Source organism: Nymphalis io, chromosome 24 (assembly GCF_905147045.1).
Source record: "Nymphalis io chromosome 24, ilAglIoxx1.1, whole genome shotgun sequence".
In the NCBI taxonomy this organism is placed as follows: Eukaryota; Metazoa; Arthropoda; class Insecta; order Lepidoptera; family Nymphalidae; genus Nymphalis; species Nymphalis io.
This window is the reverse complement of record NC_065911.1, coordinates 6,346,337-6,361,340: the sequence shown is the minus strand read 5'-3', so window position 1 is coordinate 6,361,340 and position 15,004 is coordinate 6,346,337. Positions and strand designations below refer to the sequence as shown.

Here is a 15,004-nt window from a genome sequence, read left to right as displayed (position 1 = left end):
TAAGCATCATTTACAAAGATAACTCCTAAAGATACAACGAGAGTTATATTGCTTTTTATTTTTTTTGACTACATATGCAACGAAGACCGTTTTCACTACAAGGTTCACTGAATATATACTTTGGCGTTGTGATTCAGTTATCGCTAGGATTAAATTACTCATAATTATCATAATTACTCATAATTTTAGGGGTGTACAGATATTTGTTACGAAAAATATTTCCATTGCAAATGTTTATTATTGTTTTTCTAAGTGCGTATTTTTGAAATAAAAACTTTTAACGGCGCGTTGTGCGATTTTTGGTAAGGATATCATATATCCATAAGTTCGCGTGACTGATATTTTCATATTAAGTGTATTTATCTGTAGCTATGATTATGCCATATATGTATATAATAATAATATAAATATTTAATACTATTATTAATTTAAAAGACAAAATTGTTCTTTTATTTCATAGTTTTAAGTTTTCACATTTGTAGGCAATCAATAAGGGCTGCCTATTTTGTTATCACATGTTAAACCATTTGTCACACAGTAATGTCCTCTTGACCGATTTCGGCCACGGCGGCCAATCTCAAGAGAGATTAGCCAACTACGCAGGAGATATTAGAGTGCACAAATGTGTGCGCAAACACAGGTGCACTCTCTTTTCCCTAGCTCTCATAATCCGATCCGACGCCGATCCGACACGACCGGAAAGAGTGCAGGCGCGAGACCAACGGCTTTACGTGCTTTCCGAGGCACAGGAGTGTCCACTTCCAACTTCCAGACTCCGGGCTGCTACTGAGAATTTTCAGACAGAAAAACCCAATAACTTTTTAGTGGCCTGACCTGGGAATTAAACCCAGGACCACCGGGTCTGTTGTCACACAGTAATTCTTATTTTAATGAGTATTAAACTTATTTGATAATAGTTGAAGAGTAAATAAAAAATCAAAAGTAAAAAAAAACTCTTTGTAAATAAGATCATTTGATCAACGTTTAATATTACATAATTGCAATAGCCAGAACTTTCAAATATTAAAAAAAAAACATTAAACCGCTTTACATATCACTTTATGAGCAAATTTCGAGTTGAAAAGTATTTAAAAATAGAAATTCTCAAAAACAATAGATTTTATTGTTGACCTTAAAATTATATTAATAAACATATAGCCTTTGAAAGACCATAAAAATTTATCGTGCATGTCACACATTATAGTACATACATACGTACGTACATACATACAATTATATATTTGGTACACTAAAATTTTACTGTTTTATTACAGCATTGCTTTTTGGCGGAGATTATTTGGTGAGTAATTCAGCCGTTCCAGCCCATCGGTGCGTTATTCAAACGTACGTTACAAATCATAAGCTTTGTTACGTAAATGTGTTGTTGATCGAACTGACTGACTTTCTGACAGATGGAGGCACGACGTCTGGTGTTATAACAGAAACTAATTAAGGTTATATATTAATTTTTTTGTTCAATGCATAATGCTCTATTGCGCTATCAGCTTCGATAGATTTTTAAAATATTAATCCTTATATAATATTAATTTTAAATACGTATACAAATAGTTAATTGACGACTTCCTAGTAACATGGAAAATTTCATTGGAAAGAGAGATAATCCCTTACTTTTAGAAGTTGTAAAAGACTTGCTATGTAAAATATAGCCAAAAATTATTTTAATTTTAACAGTGATATTGCAATGATTTATACATACATATTCATCTTCAATGTAAATTCGGCAGAACCAATATTGTCTGAAGTCTAGTTTCATTAAGACTAATCGATCGATATTAAGAATCGGATTAAGATTTGAAATCAAACAATAATTAATCGATTCCAATCGAATCGATTAATAAATTTCAGTGCCAAACATATCTTAGACTGGGAATGCGGACAGATCATCGATCAACATTTCAGCTAGATTGTTCCAAGAAGTTCAACTATATCAAGTTGCGTTCACGACCCATTTCACATTAGTCATCTTGGGTTAATTATACCATTACATTTACTGGACTACATAGGGTTTTGCTTGTTTCGGTTTCTAATGATTCATGAGATCCTGGTACGAGGAATATAGAACAACATACGGCTAAATTAATTGAGTATAATAATAAACTTACATTACGTTCCTGGAATATTGGATCAAAGATTTGGTTCTTCAAGCCGAAACATAACAATTACTATGTATCGTTTTTTGGTGGTAGATACGTCAACCCTACCATAAGCAAACATTAATATACCTCATTTATTACATACACATAGATAAAATCTTATGTTTAACTACAGTTTAGTTAATAAGTTTTGAAGGTAACAGTTGAATGGACAAGTGTATATATGTACTTTTTAACTAAGTAGGTAAAACACTTCTAAAATAACATTATATTACGTTTTTTTTCCTAAATTTAACTCCCAATAAAAAAAAGTTTATTGAAATTTTAGACAAAATTCCATATTTGTTTTATTTCAATATAATAAAGTATTATTTTGACTTAAATAAGTTATAAGAAGAGTAAGTAATTAAACAAGGATAACAAGTTCGAACGGCCTTATTTATTATTACACGGTTCCCCAAAAAAGAAATGTTTTTTTTATTATTTTTTTTATAGAATAGGTGGACGAGCATATGGGCCACCTAATGATAAGTGGTCACCAACGCTCATAGACACTGGCATTGTAAGAAATGTTAACCATCTATACATCACCAATGCTCCACCAACGTTGTGAACTAAGATCTTATGTCCCTTATGCCTGTTGTGTTGTGCTCATGTCGTGCTTTCATGGATTATGTATGTATGTTAGTTTCTTTTTATATTTCACTATTAATTGACCAAAAATTGTATTCAAACTAAAAACTTTATGGAGTAATTCTCCTATTATATAATTACATATATATGTTGGTGATCTTATTTAATCTACTGTCAGGCTGTAATATATAGTGTTATTGATCCAGTTTAGCATAAATGAGAGGTTAAGTATTAATCTGAAGGAGAAATTGGAAATACATTGAGCACATAGTGTAAGATATAGCAAATCATATAAAATGATATCAATATCGTCATATCTATAACCAAGGATAACCACCGTCTGTCTACTGAACCGTCAGCCAATCTCAGAAAGAAAGATTATAAAAAGTCAGCAATACATTTCTTAGTTACATTTCTCTGGAACTGTTCAATGATTATTGTTTTTTAGTATATAAAAAGTTGTAAATGTTCAATTTGTGTTTGACAAAACGACACGAAAAAAAAATTGACATCCCTTAATTTTATCATTGTCTTATTATATGTGTATTACAAACTTATTTTCTTAATATTAACACTCCGCAATCACACACATTTTTTTAATTTGTTTTTTTTTTTAATGACGTCTAGGTCTAATTTCTAATCACTAGCTTTTCTATTGTCACACTCGGTGTGAATGGTAAATGGGCCAGTTTAATTAATAATAATAATATCCTGGGACATTATTCAAAGTCGAGATGGCCCAGCGGTAAGAACGCGTGAATCTTAACCGATGATCGTGGGTTCAAACCCGGGCAAGCACCACTGATTTTTCATGTGCTTAATTTGTGATTATAATTCATCTCGTGCTTTACGGTGAAGGAAAACATCGTGAGGAAACCTGCATGTATCTAATTTCACTGAAATTCTGCCACATGTGTATTCCGCCAACCCGCTTGGAGCAGCGTGGTGGAATAAGCTCCAAACCTTCTCCTCAAAATGAGGAGAGGAGGCCTTTAGCCCAGCAGTGGGACATTCACAGGCTGTTTCGGTCGGTCGGACATTATTCACACACGGCTATCTGATCCCAAGCTAAGAAGAGCTTGTACTATGGAAACCAGACAACTGATATATTACTTATATAGATAATTACACTCAGACTCGGGACAAACAGAATAAATCCAACTGCAATGAATTATATCATATTTTTATTTTGTTTGTACTAAATACTGTTATAATAAGAAAGTCTTTCCAATTATCTTTAAGACTGAGGTTAGGGCTTAAGTCTCGAAACGTCTCGTGTTTCGATACTTGCTTTATGTTTGTCAAAATCGTATCATGATGACGTTATTTGCAAAATAATATATAATAAATTTATTCAGTCACTGATATTCAGAAATACGATATATTATTTATAATTAATTAATTGAATGTATTCGCTTTTTTTAACATATATTATATATCAAATATTAGACGATGATTTTTGAATTAGACGATCACGAGACGTCTGAAACTGTAGTTGAGTGGTTTTTTTCAAAAGGTAGGTTTTATTATGGCGATGAAAAAAAAATGTTTTTAATAAAATAAAATAAAATTAAGTATATATACATCAATTTACTGTTTTTTTGTACAAATTGAGAGAGATAATTACAGTACATGAAAATAAGATTCCATTTTTAGCAACGGTTGATATTAACATCTGTGTAAGGATCACAAAGCCTAACAGTTTTATTCTTTGAACGTACCATTTACGTCTTTTTGCGTTAACTCATAATTTATAAAGGTTATAGATATAGTTATAGGTTATGGCCTACGGAGGCCGCAGTGACGATATCACGAGCAAACTGATAGTTATCTATATTACAAAGAAAAAGACACTCAATTACTACCAAAAGCTGTATAGCGTTAATTCTTAAGCGTAAAACATCGGTAGGAATTACAACAGCATTTAAATTTTTCTTTGTTGATTTATGGGTCCTATCATCGTGGAGATAAAATATAGTTTGTAACTCACAATGTTTTAAACACAACCCAGCAGTTTTCACGTGAATCTCAAAGAAAAAAATCTGTCAATTAGTTCTATAACATTGGTCTGAACACAATATACTTTATATATTCGTTTACATATATAAGATAATAGTTGCAGCTCATACTATTTCCCAACGGTTGTCGCTTTTCGGGACTTTCCACCACGCAGCTCAACTGTGAATTAGTGAATAATATTTTACAGTTGGCAGGCACACTTCCACTCCGGGTTTGCGGGTTCGATTCCCGCTGAGTCTGGGCGTATTGGGTATAAAAATATATATTTATAAATTTATTTAAAATTATATTATATATATAAAATATGTATAACCGTCGACTGTTACATATAACACACGCATTAAGTTGGCTAATAGGTGACCATGTGTAAAAAAAATAAAGTATTATTCATTTTAAATTCAAGTTTGTGTGATTATAAGTGTGATATATCTGTCGTATGTATTAAATTATATTATACTAAATTTTATATATTAATTTATATTATATTATTATGTCGTGTCGTATATATTAAAAAATATTTATATATTTTAATTCACGCTAAGCCGAGAGAGTCACCTAAGCTTTTATCAAATTCTCTCGATCCATTCAATTGTTTTCCGTAAATTCTGAACCAAATTAATCATATTATCTTACAAAGTATTTAATTTAATATTTAAATATAGTATATTTGTTAGTTATGACCTGTATAATACAAAAGTAAAAATATAAATATATTTTCTTTGATATTTCTTATTATTTTATATTGAGATATAACCCACATCACTGCAGTAATAAAATACAAGAAGAAGATTAATATCACATTCGTCGCGTTAAGAGTTATTTTAGGCAGACATACACGTTTCATTATATATTAGATGAGAAGCATCAAATCGATGTCTTGGAAGAAATTGAAAATCTTATTAATATTATATTAACATGCAAAGCGCATTTGATGGGCGTGTTTCACTGAAATTCATATCATAGCTGTAAATTTCATAATCCAGAGATTAATGGAGCGCCCGACATCGACGGTGGCTCTTGGTGTATGGCCGAAATATCTCGCGGCGTCGGAGTTCAAAAATAGTCCGCGCCGACCGACACCGGGCTGCATACAAAAGTGGTCTGCGGACCGACCAACATATCGCCTTATCAAATTTCTCTGCCCACACCCACCGCCCACGCTCCACTCAAAAATCCCATTCCGATCTCAATCCCCGCCGTCGACGGTCATGCATTAGTATGTTAGCACAGGCGAATACTCCCACTTAATCCAGCGCTGACACCGAAGCACTTCGAAGCATTAATCGATTAATAAGCGCACGTCCGAACTTACACTCCTCACTGCACGGTCACTGCTCACTCGGTATACGTTCGCGATGCCGAGACGATACGCGCTCGGCGCCAGCCGCTGCTAAACTGCTTCGCACGGACCAAACCCGAAGCCAGTCGTTCCAAAAATACCCCTCATTGTGTGTACATTCACAACACTTATAATACCTAGGCTTTAGTATAAATCTCGGAGAAGTTTATAAATAGGACGGGTTCGATACAGCAAAGGTATAAAATAGTAGATGCAGTTGGTGCTATTAACCCAAATGATTTAACCTGGATACACTGGACGAATGGCGCGCAGACGCAAGAGATCGCAGTGATAGATAGTCTGCAGTCAGGCAACTACCTATTTCAGTACTCTCTCAATAATTCAGCTGCAAATGTGTGCAATTAGTATGAAATTGTTTTCAAAACAATTGCTGTGTATTCTTGCCTTAAGAAAAGCTTATCTCTTTTTATTTTCTTTTCTGGGTTCAGCTGAATAATCTATGATAAATATTTTTTCTTAGCATTAAGAAGAATACATGACTTTTTATTATCAATTAGTTGTTTTTTTCAGATTAAAATAAAAATGTTTTCTTTAATCCGTACAAAAGTTACTCAAAAATCAAAATAACTTAAGAATCGTAATTTACAAGATTAAATTAAATTTAAATTAACCTACAAGAAATTCTTTAGTACCCCTTTTTAATAATTTAATACATTATAATTGTACATTGGTGCAAAGTTTATGTAACACACATATCCTGTATAAAAATCAACAAATATGTACTAAATCTACGCTTTTTATGCTTTATATATTCTAACATAAAATAATATTATACAGTGTGATTATTTTAAATAAACAATATACAATAATGTCTAATTAAAAAGAAAAACAAACTAAAAATATAGAAGTAGGTACTTAGTGATGATGATGATGATGTCTTCCTCACTGATTTCGGTTACGGTGGATTTTCAAGGGAGACTAGCCAACTGCACTGGATGTAATACAGTGCACAAGTGTGTGCGAAAACATAGGTGCACTCTCTATTCTCTAACTCTCATAATCCAATGAGTCGTCAAATCCAACGCGACCGGAAAAAGTTCAGGCGCTGGACCAACGACTTGACGTGATTTTCGAAGCTTCCATACTTCGGGCTGAGACTTTTTCGGCCGAAAATCGCAATAAGTTTTTATCGGAGCGACCTGGAGTTTGAGCGCAGCACCTTGGGATCTGTGGCCTTATATCTAGGTACTAGACCAATGAGGCAGTCAAAAACTTAATGCTTACTATTTTTTTACTTTAATAATCAGAATATTTATTTGAATAAAGTAATAGTAAGACAGTTAATACAAAACATAAAGTAATAGTAAGACAGTTAATCGACTGCAGATTATGATGTCCCAGGATCAAATCCTTTTTTTTTTCTCTGGAAAAACGCGTTTATGCGTTTCCCCCACTTGAAGTTGGGGGGGGGGGTATGTGGGACTCGCCGGCGCCGAATATGTGCCGGAATATCCACTAAAAAACCAGCGGTACCCACACCGCCTTTTCGAGGGGCATCACGGGAACGCTTGCGCATTCTACCGTGACGCCCCGACTCCAAATCATAGGGGGTTCTCAGGGTACAAAGACCCCCTAACCCCGGCAACACTTAGGGCGGGTGGAGAAGATGCGCATAGCGCCGACGCCTTCTCCCTGGTCTTCTTCGGTGAAGCGAGTCAGCGGAGGCCCTCTCCTCACGCTCCCGCTCCGCTGCCTCCTTCTGTGACATGACATTTTCACAGAAGGAGACCGTCTCCAACCAGCACCTCTCGCTAGCAAGCATGGCATTTATCACACTCGGCAACGAGAGGTCTTCACCGACTAAGGCCGCCAGGGACAGGCGCTGAGGTCCCCAAGCGGCACACTCCATCAGAGTGTGGCACGCTGTGTCCGAAGGTGCACCACACTCATGGCCGGAGGGTGTCACTTCCCGCCTCACTATCTGGTGCAGGTACTTACCGAAACAACCGTGTCAGGATCAAATCCTGGACGGAGTGAAGAATTTTACAATGTTACTCTTCTTTGCCTGGGAATCATGTCAAGCTCCTGCACCAAGATGTCGTGTCGGATTGCCATCCAATCGGATTCTGAAAGTGAGGTAATACAGAGTTCACCTGTATTTGCGCACACATTTATGAGCTATTATGTCAACGGTACAGAATAATATTGGTTAATGTTGCTGAAATTTTACGAAGACGTCGTCATTCCCAGGTTCATCATTTCCGCGAACACGTCACGTATCGACCTTTATAAATTAGATCATCTTGTAATCGAAATTTATTATCGCATGTTTTAATTGTTGATTAATTTCGTTCACTGTCCAAATTTCTGCGTTTCATACCGAAACTTCTATTTCTGTATTTCAATTGCTTTGCTCCTATTTCCGTAACTTTATAGCGAAATTACCTTTACACACTGCCAAACTTCGCACTTTACTTGTTACTGGTTATCATGAGTTAGCAGCGTAACAGAAATAACAGTAGTAATAATATTGTATTTAAAATATTTACAATAATAATAATAATAATTTCCTGGGACATTTTTCACACACGGCCATCTGATCCCAAATTAAGCTTGTACAAAGCTTGTGCTATGGAAACCAGAAAACTGTTATACTACATATACATACTTTTCTTTTGTAAATACATATTTATATAGATAATTACACCCAGACTCAGGACAAACAGACATGTTCATGCACACAAATATCTGTCCTTGGTCGATCGAATCCACAACCTTCGGCGTGATAGGCAAGTATATACCAACCACGCCAACCGGCTCGTCAAATATATATGTTATGAACACACTATCTGTTAAAACAATGTCTTCTTTCAAATAAACTTATAAATAAATAAAAAAAGGTACTACTATACTGAACCCGTCGCAAAGAAAATCACCAAATTGATACATAAACAAGAAAGCTTAACCTATAAATACGAATTAAGAACCTCCCCCTTGCTTCAATTCTGTTAACCAACTGTCATGGCGGTTAAACGATATAGAAGCACCACCTAGCGGCAAGTTACAACAAAATATAGTAAAGTTAGGAAGAACGGGTAAATGACGGCCACCTGATGAGTGGCCACCATTGCCATTGTAAGAAATATTAATCATTTCTTATGTCGCCCATGTGCGACCAACCTTGGGAACTAAGATATCCCATGGTATGTCCTAAGGTACCTGAAGCTACACTGGCTCACGCATCCTTCCAAATGGGGAAACTACTATACTAAGCGTTGCTGGTTGGCAGTAAAGTAAATGATGCGTGGATGATACTCGTACTTACCCAGACGGGGTTGCGCAAAATCCTACCACTAAGTAAAAAGTGTTACTACACACTTTTAATGAAAATCTTCATGAAAAAATGTACCAACTTTCATACTTCGCCCGGCGTACCTAGAGGGAATGGACAGTTATCAGGTAAAAATATAGCCAATGTCCTTTCTTGTATTTTAAGATTACTTCAAATTTCATCAATACCGGTTTAGCCGTGAAGAAGTAACAGACAGCGTTACATTCTCATTTATAATATTAGTATAAGTAACTGACTCGTTGGTCTAATGGCTTGATGTAAGACCGCAGACCCGAAGGCCCTGGGTTCGGGCCCATAATAAGTTATCGGTTTTTTTTTTGCAGAAAATTCTCAGTAGCAGCCCGGAATCTGGAAGTTGGAAGTGTGTACACTCCCGTGCCTCGGAAAGGACGTAAAGCCGTTGGTCCTGCGCCTCTTTCCGGTCGTGTCGGATTACCGATCCATCGGATTATGAGAGTTAGGGAATAGAGAGTGCACCTGTGTTTGCGCACACACTTGTGCACTATAATATCTCCAGCGCAGTTGGCTAATCTCTCTTGAGATTGGCCGCCGTGGCCAAAATTGGTCTGGAGGACATTATTATTATTAGTATAATTAAAAGCAAGTTAAAAATTGTATTGTCTATTTGTCACGTCTGTCAAAGCTGTTAAACTATTTAGACGTAAAACCGTACCGTTCGGATCGCTATTTAAAAAGCGTTATATCTCATTTCTGTCATATTTGACAAATTTAGGTTGAGTTATTTAAGTTAATTAGCAAATAATAAAAATATATATATTTATAACGTAATTATTTTTAAATTATAGTAATAAATAAATTATTATAATAATTTTCTTAATATATCCAATACTATTTATATGTTATTAAACATAATACGGATGATTTCGTAATATTTAACGCGTATTTTTTTTTTAGTTAAAATGATAATGAACTCTTAAATTTGTTAGAAATATATTTGCGCTCACGTCGATGAAATCACTCAATGTCGCCCCAAATATTCACTTGACCTGAATAATATGTACTTTAGTAAAAATAACACGTTTTTGTAAACAGATTATATATTATACTAGGATAAAAAAGCCTACTAAGTTCCATAAGTAAAATAAATATGTATTTCATACTCTTATATAATGATGCATAATTTGATAATACTCCAATGTCGACGTATGACTTTAAACGTTTATTAATTATTACACCTATAAATAATGATTATTAATGATAGTAATAATTAATTACATGAAAATAGAAAAAATAATAAAACTGTGTTGTAGCTTTTATTATAAAATTATAACACTTGTTTGTATTTCATAATTGATAACTAAAAATAAACTTAGCTAAGCTCACCTTTTCTTGGTAAGATTTAGTTCTTCCACCACGCTTCTTATTGGTGCATATTATAGTTGTTGATTTGCTTATGGGTGCATATTATTGTGGCTAATTTTCATTCGTTACACGCAGATTTCTTCAAATTCCTCTTTAATTTCAAATCCAATTATAAGCACTTATTAAGCACGTGTAAACAGTGCTTGTCTGATTACATGGCCGAGTTGTCAGGTTGCATATACAGTAACAGCCTGTTAATGTCCCACTGTTGGGCTAAGGCCTCCTCTCCCTTTTGAGGAGAAGGTTTGGAGCTTATTCCACCACGCTGCTCCAATGCGGGTTGGTAGAATACAGATGTGGCACAATTTCAATGAAATTAGACACATGCAGGTTTCCTCACGATGTTTTCCTTCACCGTCAAGCACGAGATGAATTATAAACACAAATTAAGCACATGAAAATTCAGTGGTGCTTGCCCGGGTTTGAACCAACGATCATCGGTTAAGATTCACGCGTTCTAACCACTAGGCCATTTCGGCTTAGGTTGCGTATAGTCGAAAGAAATTCGCAAACTACAATTGTATTGCACACAAAGTGTTTCCATAGCCACAGGATATTTTGAAGCTCTTACTGCCATTTTCGTTTTCTATGGCAAAGTTGGCAATGTAAATAACAAACATATTTTCTTATAGGCACTATACCAATGATAAATTTAAAACAGTAACTAGATTCGTAAATCATATATATTAACGTCACTGTACATGTGACTGTAATTCGGAATAAATTTAATTCTGTAAATTATTACTGAATTAAATATGGTTTTACGAAGTTATACTTATCACAATTCAATGGTTTTCGTGTTTGCCAACAAACAGCAATTATATAAGAAATCTATTACTGCAAGTGCATATTACTTCATTATTAGTAATTGATGAACCATTAAACCCCTACAGAGTATATAATAAGTTGTTAAAATATGATTCTAGGTAATAATCTAATTCCGTTGTATTTACTTTATAAATCCATCCGAAGAGATCGTATAGTTGCAATACAATGTCAAGTCTCATAAACTCACAACTCAAAGGAGGATCAAAGAGCTCCGGCCTTGTGACGGATGACAGAAAAGAATAAATCATACATCAAATTACCAGTAAATGACACGTCAAAATTCGTGGATAGTCAAAATAAAAACGAAAATCTAAATCATGTGAAAGTAAACTGACATGATAAGTGTCAGAGGTTTCCTCGAGGTGATGTTGAGGAGTGCATTTGTGGTTGCTTTCCTCAGCATCCCGAATCCGGTTGTCGCTTTCACGGGACTAAAGAACTGGTCCAGGAAAGCGCTGTACAACAAGATCGACCTCTGCACACAGTCCTGTTACAGTCAGATCATACCTGGTCTCTATTTGAGCAATGCAAGGGCTGCAGGCGACAGAAATGTGCTCCAACATCTTAAAATCACCCATGTTCTCACAGTTGAGACACGCAGGTTACCAAAATCGACTTTTATCGATAGCAACATCAGTACACTCTTCATTAGGGCCTACGACACTCCTACCACCAATCTCATGCCCTACTTCCCAATGGCCAACGCTTTCATCGAGGAGGGCTTACAGAAAGGCAACGTACTCGTCCACTGCCACTTTGGAGTTTCCAGATCGGCTACCATCGTCATTGCCTTCATCATGGCGAAATATAAGTTGACATTTGAGCGAGCTTACGCATTTGTACGGCAAAGAAGAAGGTTCATCAACCCTAACCCCGGTTTTGTGAATCAATTGAAACAGTATCACAGAATGAATTACGATGTGAGGGGTTACCAAAGGTTCGAAGCGTATATGAACGTAAACGCAAGGAAACATAAATATAAGATCGCATCTTTAGCTGCAGTTATGGTTGGAATTCTAGTACCTATCGCTGTTCTTATATGATAATATTATAAGCCAAACCTAACCTCTAAAATTGCTTACAATTTTTTTTTATTAATAATAATTAAAAAGCGTGTTAAAAATTACAACAGTTTTAAATAACTTTCTGTTTTACATATATAACATATATTTTACAATGCATGACCAATATACTAATGAGAACCGTAGACTTTTCGAACCATATTGAGCTTTATTTGTTAAAAAATATAAGTATACTGGGGTATCTAAAAATAATACGACAAATTTAGATATGAATATAGTTTTAAATTAAGTATTTTCAAATTTTGCCAAAGACAATATAAGTGAAATCGTCAATTCGTATAACGTTGAAAGGACATCCTTAATCCGAAGTGATTTCATCTGGTATGCATAAATCACACAATGAAAGCTTCGATAATAGCTTTGGCACTCTACCTACTCTACAGGAGTAATGGAAAATGGGAAATAAGAAGCTATAGTTTACAAATATAGTTTATTACTAATGCAGTATTTTTCTTCGTTATTTTTTTTTTGAGTTTTTAACAGTTATCGTAACTAATATTTAATTGCGAAAGTAAGTTTGTTTGTTTCGCGTTACGTCTTAATTACTCAACTGAGCATTATGAAATTTTGCTTACCTTATACTTGCTCTTTTTCAATAATGGACACGTCTGATCCTCCACTATCATCTCTAATATATAGAACGCCATTTTTAGGTTGTAGTCCAGAATCTCCTTGTAAGAAAATAGCGTGTAGTTTGATTTTTTAATATTTTTCGTGGGTGTCCTAATCAATTCTGGCGCCGTACTGATGCAGCAAAAGTTAATGGCATCGGAAAAACTGAATTTGAAGCGCAAAGCTCAAGACCTAGTGGGATGGAGTAGTAAGCCCCGCGTATCGATAATCGAAAATTTAATATATATATATATATATATATATATACATATATATATATATACTAGTCAACTATTATATACACATGAGTTAAGATTAAAATTTGTCTTACTATAGTTACAGTAGTTTTTATTGGTAGACCATGCTTAGACATATAGCTATAACATATGAAATTATACATTCAGTAAATTCACTTGGAATCGGATGCACGGCTTGAGTCGGATCCGACTATTATATGTGATGAGATTTAATAACTCTGGATATATATACTGTAAATAAATAATAATGTCCTCCAGACTGATTTCGGCCAAGGCGACCAATCTCAAGAGAGAATGGCCACGCAGGAGATATTATAGCGCACAAGTGTGTGCGCAATCACAGGTGCACTCTTTATTCTCTAACTCTCACAATCCGATGGGACGGTAATCCGACACGACCGGAAAGAGTTCAGGCGCAAGACCAACGGCTTTACGTGCTTTCGGAGGCACGGGAGTGTATACACTTCCAGACTCTGACATAAAAATCCAATAACTTTTTATTGGCCTTATCTTGGAATTGAACCCAGGACCTCCGGGTCTGCGGCCTTACATCAAGCCACTAGACCAACGAGGCAGTCAATAAATACATATTTAGTGCCTGTAGTTACACTGTTTCACTCGCCCTTGGAACCGGAATATAACAATACTAAACATTGCTTTTTGTCAGTAGAATTGAATCTAATATATGTCTACGCATTATAAAGCGCAATTTAATTTACTAACGATCTGAAATCAGTCGTAAAACCATAACACCCACTAATATAATAAATATTCCTCCACTCAACGTGATTTTCAAAACATTTAAAATATAAAAGCGGTAGGTATTGCTAATATCATGTTGGGAGAAATAATGTTCTTATTATGATAGTTATAATGTCATAGTTGAAATTGATGTATTACTTTAAATTTAAAAAAACTCAGTGGAACAGCTGTTTGGAAGCCTGTCCGGGTACCTTAACTATTTTAAATAAAAAAAAACTTCACTTCACTCTCTTTCATTTTTTTATAGAATAGGAAGGCGGACGATCATATGGGCCACCTGACGGTAAGTGGTCACCAACGCCCTTAGACATTGGCATTATAAGAAATGTCAACCATCGCTTACATAGCTAATGTGCCACCAACCTTGGGAACTAAGATGTTATGTCCCTTGTGCCTGTAATTACACTGCCTCACTCACCCTTCAAATCGGAACACAACAATATCAAGTACTGCTGTTTTGCGGTAGAATATCTGATGAGTGGGTGGTACCTACCCAGACGAGCTTGCACAAAGCCCTACCACCAGTAAATTTTTATTAACACAATTGCATGGGACCTGTATCCCTTGCAAAGTCCTACGACCAAGACTACCAGTTATTTTTTCTAGACTAACTTACATACTGACTTTATTACATACAAAATAAGCTAATTTACGGCATGGCT

At 35.1% G+C, this 15,004-nt stretch overlaps 2 protein-coding genes across 2 annotated transcripts in view; one reads left to right on the top strand and one right to left on the bottom strand.

Annotated features, from left to right (window-relative positions):
• LOC126777812 (twitchin) overlaps positions 1-6,229 on the bottom strand; it is a 125,326-nt gene extending 119,097 nt beyond the window's left edge. Inside the window, exon 1 of the mRNA XM_050500951.1 lies at positions 6,079-6,229. The gene's annotated coding sequence lies outside the window, so the exon portion shown is untranslated. The remainder of the gene's footprint in view (positions 1-6,078) is intronic.
• Positions 6,230-11,964: 5,735 nt separating this feature from the next.
• On the top strand, positions 11,965-12,672 carry LOC126777920 (dual specificity protein phosphatase MPK-4-like). Its single transcript, XM_050501233.1, has one exon. It carries the CDS (start codon positions 11,965-11,967, stop codon positions 12,670-12,672), a length of 708 nt encoding a protein of 235 aa, XP_050357190.1.
• The last annotated feature ends 2,332 nt before the right edge of the window (positions 12,673-15,004 follow it).